At 44.8% G+C, this 14,058-nt stretch overlaps 1 protein-coding gene across 4 annotated transcripts in view; it reads left to right on the forward strand.

Annotated features, from left to right (window-relative positions):
- Positions 1–14,058, forward strand: part of SH2D3C (SH2 domain containing 3C) — a 48,310-nt gene that overhangs the window by 2,535 nt on the left and 31,717 nt on the right. For 2 of the 4 annotated variants that reach the window (XM_081967131.1, XM_081967132.1), the window contains exons 2-3: positions 1,997–2,810; positions 12,750–12,789. In XM_081967131.1, coding sequence (XP_081823257.1) covers positions 1,997–2,810; positions 12,750–12,789 — 854 coding nt within the window. Of the gene's footprint in view, positions 1–1,996; positions 2,811–4,277; positions 4,715–12,749; positions 12,790–14,058 lie in introns of those variants that run through there. The other 2 variants (XM_081967134.1, XM_081967133.1) reach the window with 2 other exon arrangements.

A 14,058-nucleotide genomic window follows, 5' to 3' on the forward strand; every position in this document is an offset into this window, starting at 1 on the left:
CACCCATTGCTTCTTGTCCTGCCCTCAGGTGCTTTGGAGAATAGATTGACTCCCTCTTCTTTGGGGCAACCCCTGAGATATTGGAACACTGTTATCATGTCTCCCCTAGTCCTTCTTTCTCTTAAGCTAAACATACCCAGTTCCTGCAACCGTTCTTCATATGTTTTAGCCCCCAGTCCCCTAATCCTCTTTGTTGCTCTTCTCTGCACCTCTTTCCAGAGTCTCCACATCTTTTTTACATCGTGGTGACCAAAACCGAATACACGCCAAAAACTACATTTCTCCTCTTGGGATTGATAGATTAAAAAGTTGGGAAAACAAAGCATGTTTGTTATTCACGATAGCTGCAGCAAGGTTATTCCGTGCACAAAGATCGAAAGATTTCGCAATACGTACGAGAGAGGGATAATTGGTGAAGATGATTGTACTGGCTAAAGTGATTAGATTAACCTTTGATTAGGAAAAAAAAGACATTATCTACATTTATTGGTGGCTGGAAAACCCTATACGGAATTTTTGCGGGGAGGAGGGGGGAATGAACTCACGATCTCTGGTTTTGACGATTCTATAAGATAAATTATAGAAAGAAGAAGAGTCACAAAGGAACTTTAGAAGTAAGTTGGCCCTCTTCCCATAATGCTGTAAAGATAGAAAAAACATCTAAAGACGGAATTTTCTTTTCTATTTTTCCTTATTTATTTATTTTATTTATTATTTCATTTATTTCATTTATTTCATTTCATTTATTTATTTCATTTATTTTATTATTTATTTTATTTCATTTATTTTATTATTCATTTTATTTATTTATTTCATTTATTTTATTATTTATTTTATTTCATTTATTTTATTTCATTTATTTTATTTATTTATTTCATTTATTTTATTTATTTTATTTTATTTTATTTATTTTATTTTATTTATTTATTTTATTTATTTTATTTATTTTATTTATTTTATTTATTTTATTTATTTTATTTATTTTATTTATTTTATTTATTTTATTTATTTTATTTATTTTATTTATTTTAGTTTGTCAAGCATGTATGAGAAAACAAGTATAAGCATGAATATACTTTTTTAAAGAAGAGATTGGATAACCCTTTGTCTGAAGTGGTGTAGGGATTCCTGCCTAAGCAGAGGGGTGGACTAGAAGACCTCCAAGCTCCCTTCCAACTCTGTTATTCTATTTTAATATAAACATATAAGTATAAGCAAGTATATGTATATATATAAGAAATGAGGACAAATCAATGGGGACAGTAGGACAGGGACGGTAGGCACGCTGGTGCGCTTATGCACGCCCCCTTTTCTGACCTCTTAGGAATGGGGTGAGGTCCACAGTAGACAGTTGAAGGTTGAAGCTGTTTGATGGTTTGAGGATGTAACAACGGAGTCAGGTAGGGCATTCCAGGCATTGACCACTCTGTGACTGAAGTCATATTTTCTTCAATCAAGCTTGGAGCGGTTAACCTTGAGTTTGTATCTATCGTTTTCCCGTGTGTTATTGCGGTTGAAGCTGAAGTAGTCATTTGACAGGTAGGACGTTGTAGCGGATAATTTTGTGTGCTACGTTCAGGTCAGACCGTAGGCGGTGTAGTTCCAGGTTGCCCAAGCCCAAAATTTCAAGCCTCCTCCTTTAGAAAGAAAGAAATTCTTCCTTTAGCCTATTTGCTACCAATTTTTATTCTTCAACTTTCAACAAAACTCTTATTCAGCAATAACAAAAGGGAAAAAAACCCGGCAAATTTTCTGCATCCTGTTCAGCAGATTTTTTTTTTTTAAATCACGGTAGGAAAAAGAGAGCTGTGTCTTTGGGAGGGAGGAAAAAATTACACCCACAACGTGCAGCTTGTTTCCGATAATGAAGAATAATAGAAATAGGTTCGGGGAAGCTTGGGAAAACACACACACACACACACACACACACATTTTGCAAATCTCCACGGTTGTCGTTCCTGGGAAGTCAATGACCCCCTTCTTGTTTTGATTTCAGAATTCCTGAAGCTCAAAGGGTTTGGGAGCCTGAGTAGCATTCCTCGCAGCTTCGGCTTCCGCAGAGTCTCCGTAGCCCCCCGACTCGCCGAGACCCACGGAGGGGGGTCGCTCTCCTCCAAGGCCTTCCTGACCTTCAGCTTTGAGATTACCCAAGACGACTTGGGCGCTGGGCCCAAAAGCCCATCGCATTATGCCTGCTCCAGCCACATGTTCACCCACATGGGTACCATGCCCAGGGGCAGTTCAAGACAGAAGGTTGAGAGCCATGGGGCAGAGAAGGCCTTGGGGCCAATGTTGCCAAAGGCCACGGAACTTGGAGACAGAGCAAGGGTACTTGCTCCGCAGGCAGGTTCTCCAGCGGGTGGAGAAGGAGCAGAACCCAACGAGAAAGAGAGGTCGTCTTCTATAGTCAACATTGGTCCAGAAGTGATGGTCCAAGCTGAGAATTCCTCCCAGTGTTGCCTTGAACCTGGAGAGATCTCCAGCCCAGGAAGAAAGGAGAAACCGAAGCAGGTAGAACGGGAGTGTCTTCAAAGAACATGTAGACCCCTTGAGAGGGCTCAGGATGATCTAGAAGTCTTCCCCCTGAGTCCATCTCACTATGCCCAGTCTCGTGACGCTTACAGCCACCTGGGCACCATGCCGAGGGCCCGTGCTGGGCAGTGCAAGAAGTCCACCAAAGAGAAGAAGCCTCAACAAGACCTCAAGCAAGATCTGGCCACAGAAGCAATCCTGTCCCATGAGGAAACTGCCATGGAGGCTACAGACCAAGGGACTGAAGAGACAACCTTGGAAGAGGACCGAGAACAAAGGTGAGATAGGTGTAACCTTGCTGGAAACCAAGGGGTTGTGTTAATGGTCCATCACTCGTTGGTTGTGTTTGTGTAGATGTGGATCTAGCTTACATTTCAAAAATCCCTCGCTCTGCCCTCCCCTCCCCCCAAATTATAGCCAGGAAAGTCCTCTAAAGGATAGTGTACCTCTGTTCTGATCGAGGCTTCCCAAGATCCTGACGCAAACTTCTTGTCCAGACAAAAACTCCTATTATTAATTTGCCGTGAATTCTGCTCATTCACATCCAGCAAAGTCTTTCAAGGGAGGATTTACAGTCACAGACCTTATCTGGCTTGGAGAGCTGCCAGGCCGAGATCTGCAAAACCTGGCAAGGAGCCTCGGAGAGTCACAAACCAATTAAGTGAACTAATGGCCTCCTGCAAGCTCCACTCCCCTTTAGCTCCTCTTTTATTTCCTCTGGAGGGGCCATTCATCATCCACCTGTGGCCTTACTCCCAAGTAGACCCCTGTTCCTTAGCTGTTCCCTTCGTCTGGCAACTCTGCGCATGCGCACACTAGGAACAGGCTCCAGCTGTTCTTCTGCCTCACTGATCTCCGACTAAGAAGGCAGCTGTTAACTGTCAAATGGCCTCGACCCCCTCTCTGCCTTCGACACAGAGCCCTCATCAGAGCCTTCCCCAGACTCCAGGACTGGCCCATCTTCCTCCCCAACCTCCCCACTGTCCGAATCTGCTGCCAGCTCCGATGGCCACTGGCGGGTCACAACACTAGCTTCCATTTCAAAAATCCCACACTCTCCCCCCAGATTATGGCCAGGGAGGTCCTCTAGAGATAGTGTATCTCAACCTCAGCAACAGGTGTGGATTTCTCTGGCTGGGGAATGCTGGGAGTTGAAGTCCTCTTCGTCTTGAAGTTGCTCAACTCTAGGTAGTCGTTTGCCTGCTTACTAAACTCGTTGGCAGAGAAGAGAAACCAGCCCTACTACTCCGAAAATAAGGCCACCCCAGCAAATTACCCCAAAAGGGGCTTTTGAGCGCATGTGCTAAAACAAGCTCTCCCCAAAAATATTACAACACAGCAACAGCCGTGAGGTGACCACGCTCACTACCGCCTGTACCCCCAAAATAATAAGACCTCCCCAAAAATAAGGCCAAGCACTTATTTTTTGGGGGGGTGTGTGTAAAAAAATTAAGACCCTGTCTTATTTTCGGGGAAACGCGGTAGTAAAGCAGGAGGAGGCCATTATGTCAGGCAGATGGCAACGGGCAGGCGGGAGACATTGCAATGAGTTGAGAGAAAAGAGGACAACCCACCTTACACAAGGGATACAACACAACCCTTTTGAGTGATGGACAAGAGAAGGTCAAGGAACCTTCTCAAAAAAACCAACTATGGTATCCTTCCATCAAATTGTCCTCAGCTGCCCCAACGTAGCTGGTGCTTCCGTGCTCCCAACTCCGTGAGCTGCAGGGTCCTCTCTTACCCTCCTCTGACCCCAGAGATGGACCCTCCAGCCTCCTGAGAAACTGTCTCACGCACAGAAAGGTGGGGAAGGGCTTTGTGTAATCTCCGGAGAGTGGGATCAGAGAGGGTTCCAGATCCAAGTGGGATTAAGAGTAGGAATATCCTCTCCGTTTCCAAACTCCGCTGGGCTGTGCATTCCAGAGGAAGAGGGAGGAACAGGGAGTTGGGGAGGAGGAGAAACTGAGGCCCGGAGGGAGGAAGGAAGGGAAGGAGGGGCATGGATGGCCAAGGCTGGCAGAGAAGGGGAGACGCAGCAGCTGGACGGAGGGGGCAGCCGGTCTGGTGGAGTGTGGAGAAGATCCTCACCTCCTCCTCCTTCCCTCTGGGGTGTAACCAAGCAAGGAGACAAGGTGATGGCCGAAGTGGGGATGCAACGCCCCAACCTGGACTCCACCAGGTAAGGCCGGCGGGATCCGTTTGGCCAAGATTTTGCGTTGGTTCACAATCTCAGGCTGGGTTCCTCCTTCAGGTGTTGTTCTGGAATCCCAAATAAGGTAGACACGGACTCACAACATCACAAGCAGAGGCCTGGCACGATTTGCAATTGTTGCGATGGTAGGACAGCAATCCTGGTTTTGCCCATTGAGCTAAACTGTGTTGTTTTGTTGTTTTGTGTTGTTGTTTGTTGTTCTTCTTCTTCTTCTTCTTCTTCTTCTTCTTCTTCTTCTTCTTCTTCTTCTTCTACTTCTTCTTCTTCTTCTTCTTCCTTCTCTTCTTTTTCCTCCTCCTCCTCTTCCTCCTCCCCCTTCTCCTTCCTTCTTCAACATAACTCTTCTCCTCCTCCTCCTCCTCCCTCTCCTTCTCCTCCTCCTACCCCTTCTCCTTCCTACCTTCCTCCTCCTCCTCCTCCTCCTCCTCCTCCTCCCTCCTCCCTCCTCCTCCTCCTCCTCCTCCTCCTTCTTCTTCTTCTCCTTCTCCTTCTCCACCTACCCCTTCTCCTTTCTTCTTCTTCTTCTTCTTCTTCTTCTTCTTCTTCTTCTTCTTCTCCTTCTCCTCCTCCTCCCCTTTCTCCTTCCTTCTTCAACATAACCTCCTCCTCCCCTTTCTCCTTCCTTCTTCAACATAACCTCCTCCTCCTCTTACCCCTTCTCCTTCCTTCCTCCTCCTCCTCCTCCTCCTCCTCCTCCTCCTCTTCTTCTCCTTCTCCTTCTCCTTCTCCTTCTCCTTCTCCTTCTCCTTCTTCTAACTATGGGGTGTCAAGTAAGTGACATTAGCCGGATTGTAAACCAAGGTTTGCAAGCTACCACTGCTAGGTTCTCACCGGTCATGTTTTTTCAGGACCAAAATGGCTGGGTTCTCAGATCATGCTAACGAAGCCAGAAATCGTGGTTTACGAACCACAGGAGTCAGGGTTACGCGCCAGGTTCGAAACGAAAGCAAGCCATGATTTAAAACGTTGTTGTGGTCTCTTTTTCAGCGTTTAGCTTTCCAATGTTTCAGACACACGACGCCTTTTCCGCTTTTCAAATATTCAGAAAGTTTCTGGACATCTTGGTTTTTATCTCTTTAGGCCACTGGTGGTGGTTGTTGTTTTTTAATTTCTTTTTTTTTTAAAGAAAAACATGTCATTCTTTTCTTTTTTTCACCCTCCTTTTTTCGTGTGCGTGTGTGTGTATGCAGAGTTTAATCAAAGGCCCAATTGATTGCTTTGGAAAGAGAAACTAAGTACTCTCAAAAACATTTGGGTTTTCCCGTCGGCATAGAGAAAAAAGCTGTGAGGTTTTTTTAGAATATAAAAATAAATAGAAAAAGTGGTGAGTTTAAAAAAACAACGACAACAGCCATTGAAAGAAAGAGGCAGTTGTTTTGACGGTCAAGGCACAGAGCAAGGAAATTGGAAGGACCAGTATTTTTCGTCCTAATAACGATCTGTTTGAATCAAATGGATTCCTCCATAGCAGCTTGCTTAGGATGCTATGGTACCTTTATTAGAACAGTGGCTAATAAACGCCGATGGCTCAGGGGCGAAGTCAGCAGTTCGGCGGTTCGAATCCCCAGCGCCGCGTAACGGAGTGAGCTCCCGTGACTTTGTCCCAGCTTCTGCCAACCTAGCAGTTCGAAAGCAATGCAAGTAGAAAAATAGGAGCCACCTTTGGTGGGAAGGGAACAGCGTTCCGTGCGCCTTCGGCGTTGAGTCATGCCGGCCACATGACCACGGAGACGTCTTCGGACAGCGCTGGCTCTCCGGCTTTGAAACGGAGATGAGCACCGCCCCCTAGAGTCGGGAACGACTGGCACAGATGTGCGAGGGGAACCTTGAACTTTTTGATAACATTGCCGCTGTTTCTATGACTGAAAATAGCTGAGAGAGGCAGGAAATGTGGCATCTTATCTCACTCTTACTCTTGGCACTGTCCTGCGAGGTATAGCTTCACAACAACCCTGTGAGGGAGACCAGGCTCCAATTCCCTCCCCCATTGCGGGAATATAACCCTGTTTTTTTTCCCTGTTTGAGTTCAGCCCATTAACTCTCTTTCCCTTTTCTCTGACCTTTCCTAATATTCGGTTGGCTCTGTGTCTCAATTTGACATCCCCAAGCGGTGGAAAAATTGCAAAAATCCTAGTTTGGCGCCATTGCTTTGGGGTAGAATTCCAGCCTCGCCTCGCTGGGGACGATGGGAGGTGTATTCCGGTAGTAAGAGCTGGGAGTATACTACTTGGGAATCCAGTAGTAAGATTGGGAGAATTCTTCAATAATTTTCTTTTCGTTCCTTCAGATAAGTTTAAAGACAAGTCGACTCCTATAAAATCAGCCTCTGGGGTTTGCAGGACAGATTTATGCCTTCGGGGGGGGGGGGTACACAAGCCCACCCTGGTGGTCTTTCGAGCCAAAAGAAGAGGATATTTTAGCATTGACACAGAATATTGTGCCCTAAAACAAAATGGATTGTATTTTGAAGGGCAACGTTTCAAGATTGTAAGGAAGTGTCTTGGCTTAGCGGCCATGCTTGGGCTGACGCCTCCCCAGAGGGCCCATAAAATCCCCCTGCCCTTTGACCAGCCAGGAAAAAATAGTCATCTTCCTTCAAAAATTCCCACCATCGTTTCTTTGCCGAATTACCCGAGCTGGCCTTGGCGTGGGAATCAGACGCTGGCTGAAGACATCTGCAAGCAGTTAGAAAGCCACACACACATATACACACACACACACACACGGCTTCCTAACTTCATATATATATATATGAACTGCCTAATATGTAAAAACAGGTTCAAATCCCAGCAAGGGTATGGCTAGCTGATGAGAGCTAAATAGCTTGAAATAGATCTATACTAGTCTCCCTTTAGTTATTTATCAGCACAAATGCAACACACAAAGATCTTTTTTTTTGCTGATAAATAAATGAAGGGAGACTAGTATAGACCTATTTCAAGCTATTTAGCTCTCATCAGCTAGCCATACCCTTGCTGGGATTTGAACTTGGTGTATTTTACATGTTAGGCAGTTGTAATAAGCTCTAAGCCACAAGCTCTCCCCCCTTATCAGCTGAGCCAGGGGAATGATTAGATGTTTTGTCAAGGCACCTGCTATACTCGTGTGTGTGTATTGAATTTTTTGCTCATAAATAAATGAAGGGAGATTAGTATAGATCTATTTCAAGCTATTTAGCTCTCATCAGCTAGCCATACCCTTACTGGGATTCGAACTTGGGCTATTTTACATGTTAAGCAGTTATAATAACCTCTAAGCCACAAGCTCTCTTCCCTTATCAAGTATATATATTTATTCATCATGCTGTGTGGCAGCTCTTTTAGTGAACTCCCTGTCCTCTTATTTTAGTGACTTTTTAAAAAAAAGTTTATTTTTTTAATGCTTTATAAATATCTCAAATCCACGGGTGAACAGTGTGGCACCTGGGTGTCAGGCATTTCAATATAAATAAAGTTAATCAATTTAATCATAATCATTACACTCAATCAACTTAGGTGCTTCTAATGATAAGAATACACATTTATATTCGGTGGCAGCCTTCCATCGTTCCACATTTTCTCTTGTTACTTTCATTTCGTTATATAAAAATGCATACACGGATATTCCCCCTTCTCTCACTTAACAGCATCCATTTTGGGACACAATTGCGGTCCTAACTCGAGGGCTGCCTGTATATGTATTTAATGCAAAGGTTTTAAAAAAAAACATAGATTAATTGGGACTTTAATTATTTATCTTTTCCTGGCATGGGAGTCTGGGGACGGAAGATTTGAGGAGGGAGCAGGCTGGGTTGGTTCTGCAAGGCTTAAGTTGAGAAGTTAGGAAGGAGGATGGGGGATCTTAAGGGATCAGCAGCTGCGAGATTTCTGCTTTTTAAAAAAGATTTAGTCCCTGGTTGCTCTCAAAATTCTTGGTTTCCTGCCCAGAATCCCCCCACCCTCCAGGCAGATTCTCAACCCTGAAAGAATTTTTCTCACGGTCCCCTCTCCCCCCCTCCCATCCCTCTCCCCCCCTCCCATCCATGAAGCCCGTCTTCATTTGGTAATCTAGGCTGGGTGGAAAACTTTAGGGGCAACTGGGGTGGGGTAAAGGCTGCGAAAAAGGCCCATCGAGCTCGGGATGAGATGATTGCAGCAAAAAAAAAAAAGAGGGGGGGGAGAAAAAGAGCCCTTAGGGGCTTTTTTGGGGGGGCGAGATCACGAAGGTCTCCCTCGTGCTTTGCAGATGGGTTCCCACGCTTCCGATTTTGGTCTTTGGCAGCTGCAGACGTTTTGCAACCTGCTTCAACTCTTATCCGCCAAACTCAACAGGGTGTTTTGAAACGCTTAGCATGCAAGGTGAATCTGGCCTCTCGTGACTTGAAGAGGGGAGAGGGATAAACCATGGTTAACGAAAAACCAGGATATCGTTGCCTACAACCTGGAACTTCCCTCCGGCTCCTTCCTTCCTTCGCCCTGCGGTTGGGCTGGCAGAAGATGCTCTCGTAATGTAAGCAGTTCGCTCTTTCGTCTCTGAATGAGTCACCATTCGGGGTCTCATGCGAAGGGCTGAGCAAAGAGGCTCCAGACATATAAAGTCTGAAATATTTTGCGGTCATGGTCGTAAGTCGAGGTCTCCATGTATTTTATTCGGCCAAGTGAGATAGACACACAAGGAATTTTGTCTCCAGTGCATCCGCTCTCATTGTACACGCAGAGTATTAATAATTATAATACCAAAACAATAATACAATACAATACAATAGTAGAGTTGGAAGGGACCTTGGAGGTCTTCTAGTCCAACCCCCTGCCTAGGCAGGAAACCCTATACCGTTTCAGACAAATGGCTATCCAACATCTACTTAAAGACTTCCAGTGTTGGGGCATTCACAACTTCTGGAGGCAACTTCTGTTCCACTGATTAACTGTTCTAACTGTCAGGAAGTTTCTCCTCAGTTCTAAGTTGCTTCTCTCCTTGATAATAACAATAATGATAGTGATAATAGAAGGTAGTGGAACAGACGAGAAGGACAAATGTAATACAATCATACTACATGGAGAAATAGACACATGGATAAATAAATTGAAATATATTTCAATTTAATGTTTAAACATATTTCGAGAAGGGGAGACATTTACAAGCAGAAAGAAGAATTTAGGACTTAGATGGGAGGTTGAGTGGAGCCAACAGAGAAGGGCAACGGATAAAAGAAAATTACTTAGGCTGTAAAAAGTTTCCTGCCCCAGAAAACAACTTAACCTGCACGACGGACAGGAAAAATATGTCCTAATATTTAGCCACATCCTACTTCTTGATGGAGAAATCAGCCCAAAGGGGAAAAGGATGAAGACTAACCACTTCCAGCACAGGAAGCCCGCCTGGCTGCTGACCCCGAGACCCTCCCAGCTATTTTCGTCCCTCTTCTCCAGCCCCACCGTTTCCGTCCTTGCAAGATGGGCCTTGGTGTTCCTACCATTCGGGGGGGGGGGGGGGGGAAACAGATGGGGCGGAGAAGCAGCGAGGAAATGGATGGGTGTGCCCATTGATGTGATCCTTGCTTCCTCTCCGATCCTGGGGGACAGGCAGGGGAAGCAAACACGTGTCGAATCAAAGCAAAAAGACCCCTCCCCACACACACACACCATTGTCACGGCCAAACAGCACAGCACAGCTGTTTACAAAGATTTTACAGGCCCCCAGCTTGTCTATAACACAGCAGTATGTGGCGGTAGCCAAAAAAAAAAAAAAGCCAACACAATCCTAAATTGCTTTAACAGAGGGAGACAATCAAGATCATGGGAGGTACTACTACCACTCTATAAAGCCTTAGTAAGACCACACCTAGGATACTGCATCCAGTTTTGGTCCCCACACTATAAAAATGGTATTGAGACACTAGAAAGAGTGCAGAGAAGAGCAACCAGGATGATTAGGGGACTGGAGGCTAAAACATACGATGAACAGTTGCAGGAACTGGGCATGGCTAGTTTAGGGAAGAGAAGGACCAGGGGAGACAGGATAGCAGTCTTCCAATATTTGAGAGGCTGCCCCAGAGAGGAGGGTGTCGAGCTATTCTCCAAAGCACCCGAAATCCAGACAAGGAACAATGGATGGAAACGGACCAAGGAGATAAATTCAACCTGGAAATAAGGGGGAATTTCCTAACAGTGAGAACAATCAACCCATGGAACAGAAGTTGCCTTCAGAAGTTGTGGGAGCTTCATCCCTGGAGGCTTTCAAGGGGAGATTGGACTGGCATCTGTCAGAAATGGTGTAGGTTCTCCTGCTTGAGTGGAAGGGGTTGGACTAAATGACCTCCAAGGTCCCTTCCAACTCTGTTAATCTCTTAATCTATTTTTAAATGTCCAAATTGCTTTTTTTTTTTTTTAGAATTGTCTCAAAAACAAGAATAGACCAACTTTGCTTCTATATAATCACTGCATTCAAGCCACATTGATGAAATAACATCCGGGAGAGGTTCATATTATTTTTGGAACAACACAGATAGTCCTCGATGTATGACCACAATCGAATCCAAACTTTCTGTTGTTAAGTGAGGCATTTTGTGTAGGGTTTCCTGCTTGGGCAGGGGGTTGGACTAGATGACCTACAAGGTCCCTTCCAAGGTCCCTCTGTTAAGCAGATTAATGCTCTGAATTCTCCATAGGAATAGATGAATGCCAAGGCTTGAAAATAGGACAATCGGCGATACATAATTATGAGCAAAATATCCCAGGACTCTATTAATCTGATGATGTCATTGTTTAGTTTTTCAAGGCACAAAGGGGAAAAAAACCTTTGCTGAAAAAACTTTCCACGTATTCTTAACTAGAAAGCAAGGCATCTCAAAGCAAGAGGAAATATTCATTGATGGATACATGCCAAAATGTATCTGAGGAGCTACCAGAGGTCATTCAACAGAGGCCATTCATCACACTTAAGCCATGGTTTGCTGAAACGTAGGTTTGTGCCTACGCTCGGTTCAGCCTGTGCATTGATAGCAATAGCACTTAGACTTATATACCACTTCAAGATGCTTTACATCCCTCTCTAAGCGATTTACAGGGTCAGCCTCTTGCCCCCAACAATCTGGGTCCTCGTTTGATCAAACTCAGATTGGCAGGAAGTGAGTCAACCTGGAGCCGGTCAGGATCAAACTGTTGGCAGTGGGCAGAGTTACCTTGCAATACTGCATTCTAACCACTGCGCCACCACAACTGATAGCTGATAGATAGATAGATAGATAGATGGATGGATGGATGGATGGATGGATGGATGGATGGATGGATGGATGGATGGATGATTAGATAAATAGATAGATAGATAGATAGATAGATAGATAGATAGATAGATAGATAGATAGATAGATAGATAGATAGATAGATAGATAGATAGATAGATAGATGATAGATAAATAGAGTAGATAGAGTAGATGGATGGATGGATGAAAGGATGGATGAATGGATGATACAATAGATAGATAGATGGATGGATGGATGGATGGATGGATGGATGGATGGATGGATGATACCATAGATAGATAGATAGATAGATAGATAGATAGATAGATAGATAGATAGATAGATGATAGATGGATGGATGGATGGATGGATGGATGGATAGATGGATAGATAGATGATACCATAGACAGACAGATCCTGGTTTAGACACCATGGAACCAAACCAGAGTGGTCAGTCTAGAAACCTCAGAGGACCGCTTTCAAAGGAGCGGGTGCAGGTAACCAGTGATGAGCTTTCGAAGAGAGGCGGTGACGAGGCAGGTGGCATGTAATTTTAATAAGTAACAGTTTAATAAGTACAATGCTGTCTAAACGATGATTTTTCAATATTCAAAAGCGGGTAAGTGTCACAGTCACACATTTTGTCTACTGCAAACTGTAGCCTGTCAGTTTCCAGGGGGCTTATTTCAGCAATATTTCTAATGCTTCACCTAAGCTTTCCCTTAAATTGCTGGTATTTTGACTGATTTTTGCTCATTTCTAACAATGCCCTTTATTTCTAGGCCCCCTGACGGATTAGGATCTTCGAGCGAATATGTTAAGGTAGGGAAACCATCTCTCTTTCCTTTCTCCTATTTTGGTTCCCTGCGATTATCAGGGATATGAATCTTATTGAGCACCCCAAAATGTGTTACTTGCAAGAATTGAGCCTTAGATGTTCGCACCCCATTTCAAATATCTCGCGTTTTAAGACCCACTTGGGTGATTTTAACCAGTCACAATAGACAGCAAGATGTGCACTATTTTGGCTGAATATATGTGTTCTGACCTAGGCTTTCCTCAAAAAGCATGAAGCAGATTCCTGGTCCCGACAAAATCCCTTTTGTTAAACGAATGTGAATTCCTCCCATTTACATTCAGCCAAGGCCTGGCAAACAGTCTTTCAAAGGAGTATTTATGACTACAGACCTTATCTATCTTGGAAAGCTGCCATGTAAATATTTTCCAAACGCAGTGCACTGCAAGGAAAGGCTGGGCACAGAGTCTCTGAGATTCACGGACAGATCTTCACACTCCTGAAATGAACTAGCAAACAAATGAACGAATTGTTTCCTGCAAAAGCCCACTCCCCTTTCGCTCCTCTTTTATTTCCTATGGGAGGGGCTATTCATCGTCCACCTGTGGCTTTACTCCCAAGTTGACTCCTGTTCTTTAGCTGTTAATCTACTGTGAATTCTGCTCCTTCACATCCAGCAAAGTCTTTCGAGGGAGGATTTACGGTCACAGACCTTATCTGGCATGGAGAGCTGACAGGCCCATGTCTGCAAAACTTGGCAAGGAGTCTCGGAGAGTCACGAACCAATTAAGCGAACTAATTGTCTCCTGCAAACTACACTTCCCTTTCGCTCCTCTTTTGTTCCCTCTGGGAGGGGCCATTCATGGTCCACCTGTGGCCTTACTCCCAAGTCGACCCCTGTTCTTTAGCTGTTCCCTTCGTCTGGCAACTCTGTGCGTGCACACACCGGGAACAGGCTCCAGCTGTTCTTCTGCCTCACTGATGCCTGACTCTGAAGGCAGCTGATAACTGTCAGACGGCCCTGGCCCCCTCTCTGCCTCCGACACAGAGCCCTCATCAGAGCCTTCCCCAGACTCCAGGACTGGCCCAGGTTCCTCCCCAACCTCCTCACTCTCCGAATCCACAACAATATGTTTGCTGACTCTGTGAGGGTCACAATAACCCCAACAATTCAAGCCACACTGCCGCAATCCTGACTGAAGGATGACAGAGGAGCCATATATTTTGCAGAAGGAAAGAGCAGGCTGGGAATCAGATTGAAAATGCTGATTATTGCAAAGGGAGTAACTGAAAAC

Source organism: Natrix helvetica, assembly GCF_964273705.1.
Source record: "Natrix helvetica genome assembly, chromosome: 15".
NCBI lineage: Eukaryota > Metazoa > Chordata > Lepidosauria > Squamata > Natricidae > Natrix > Natrix helvetica.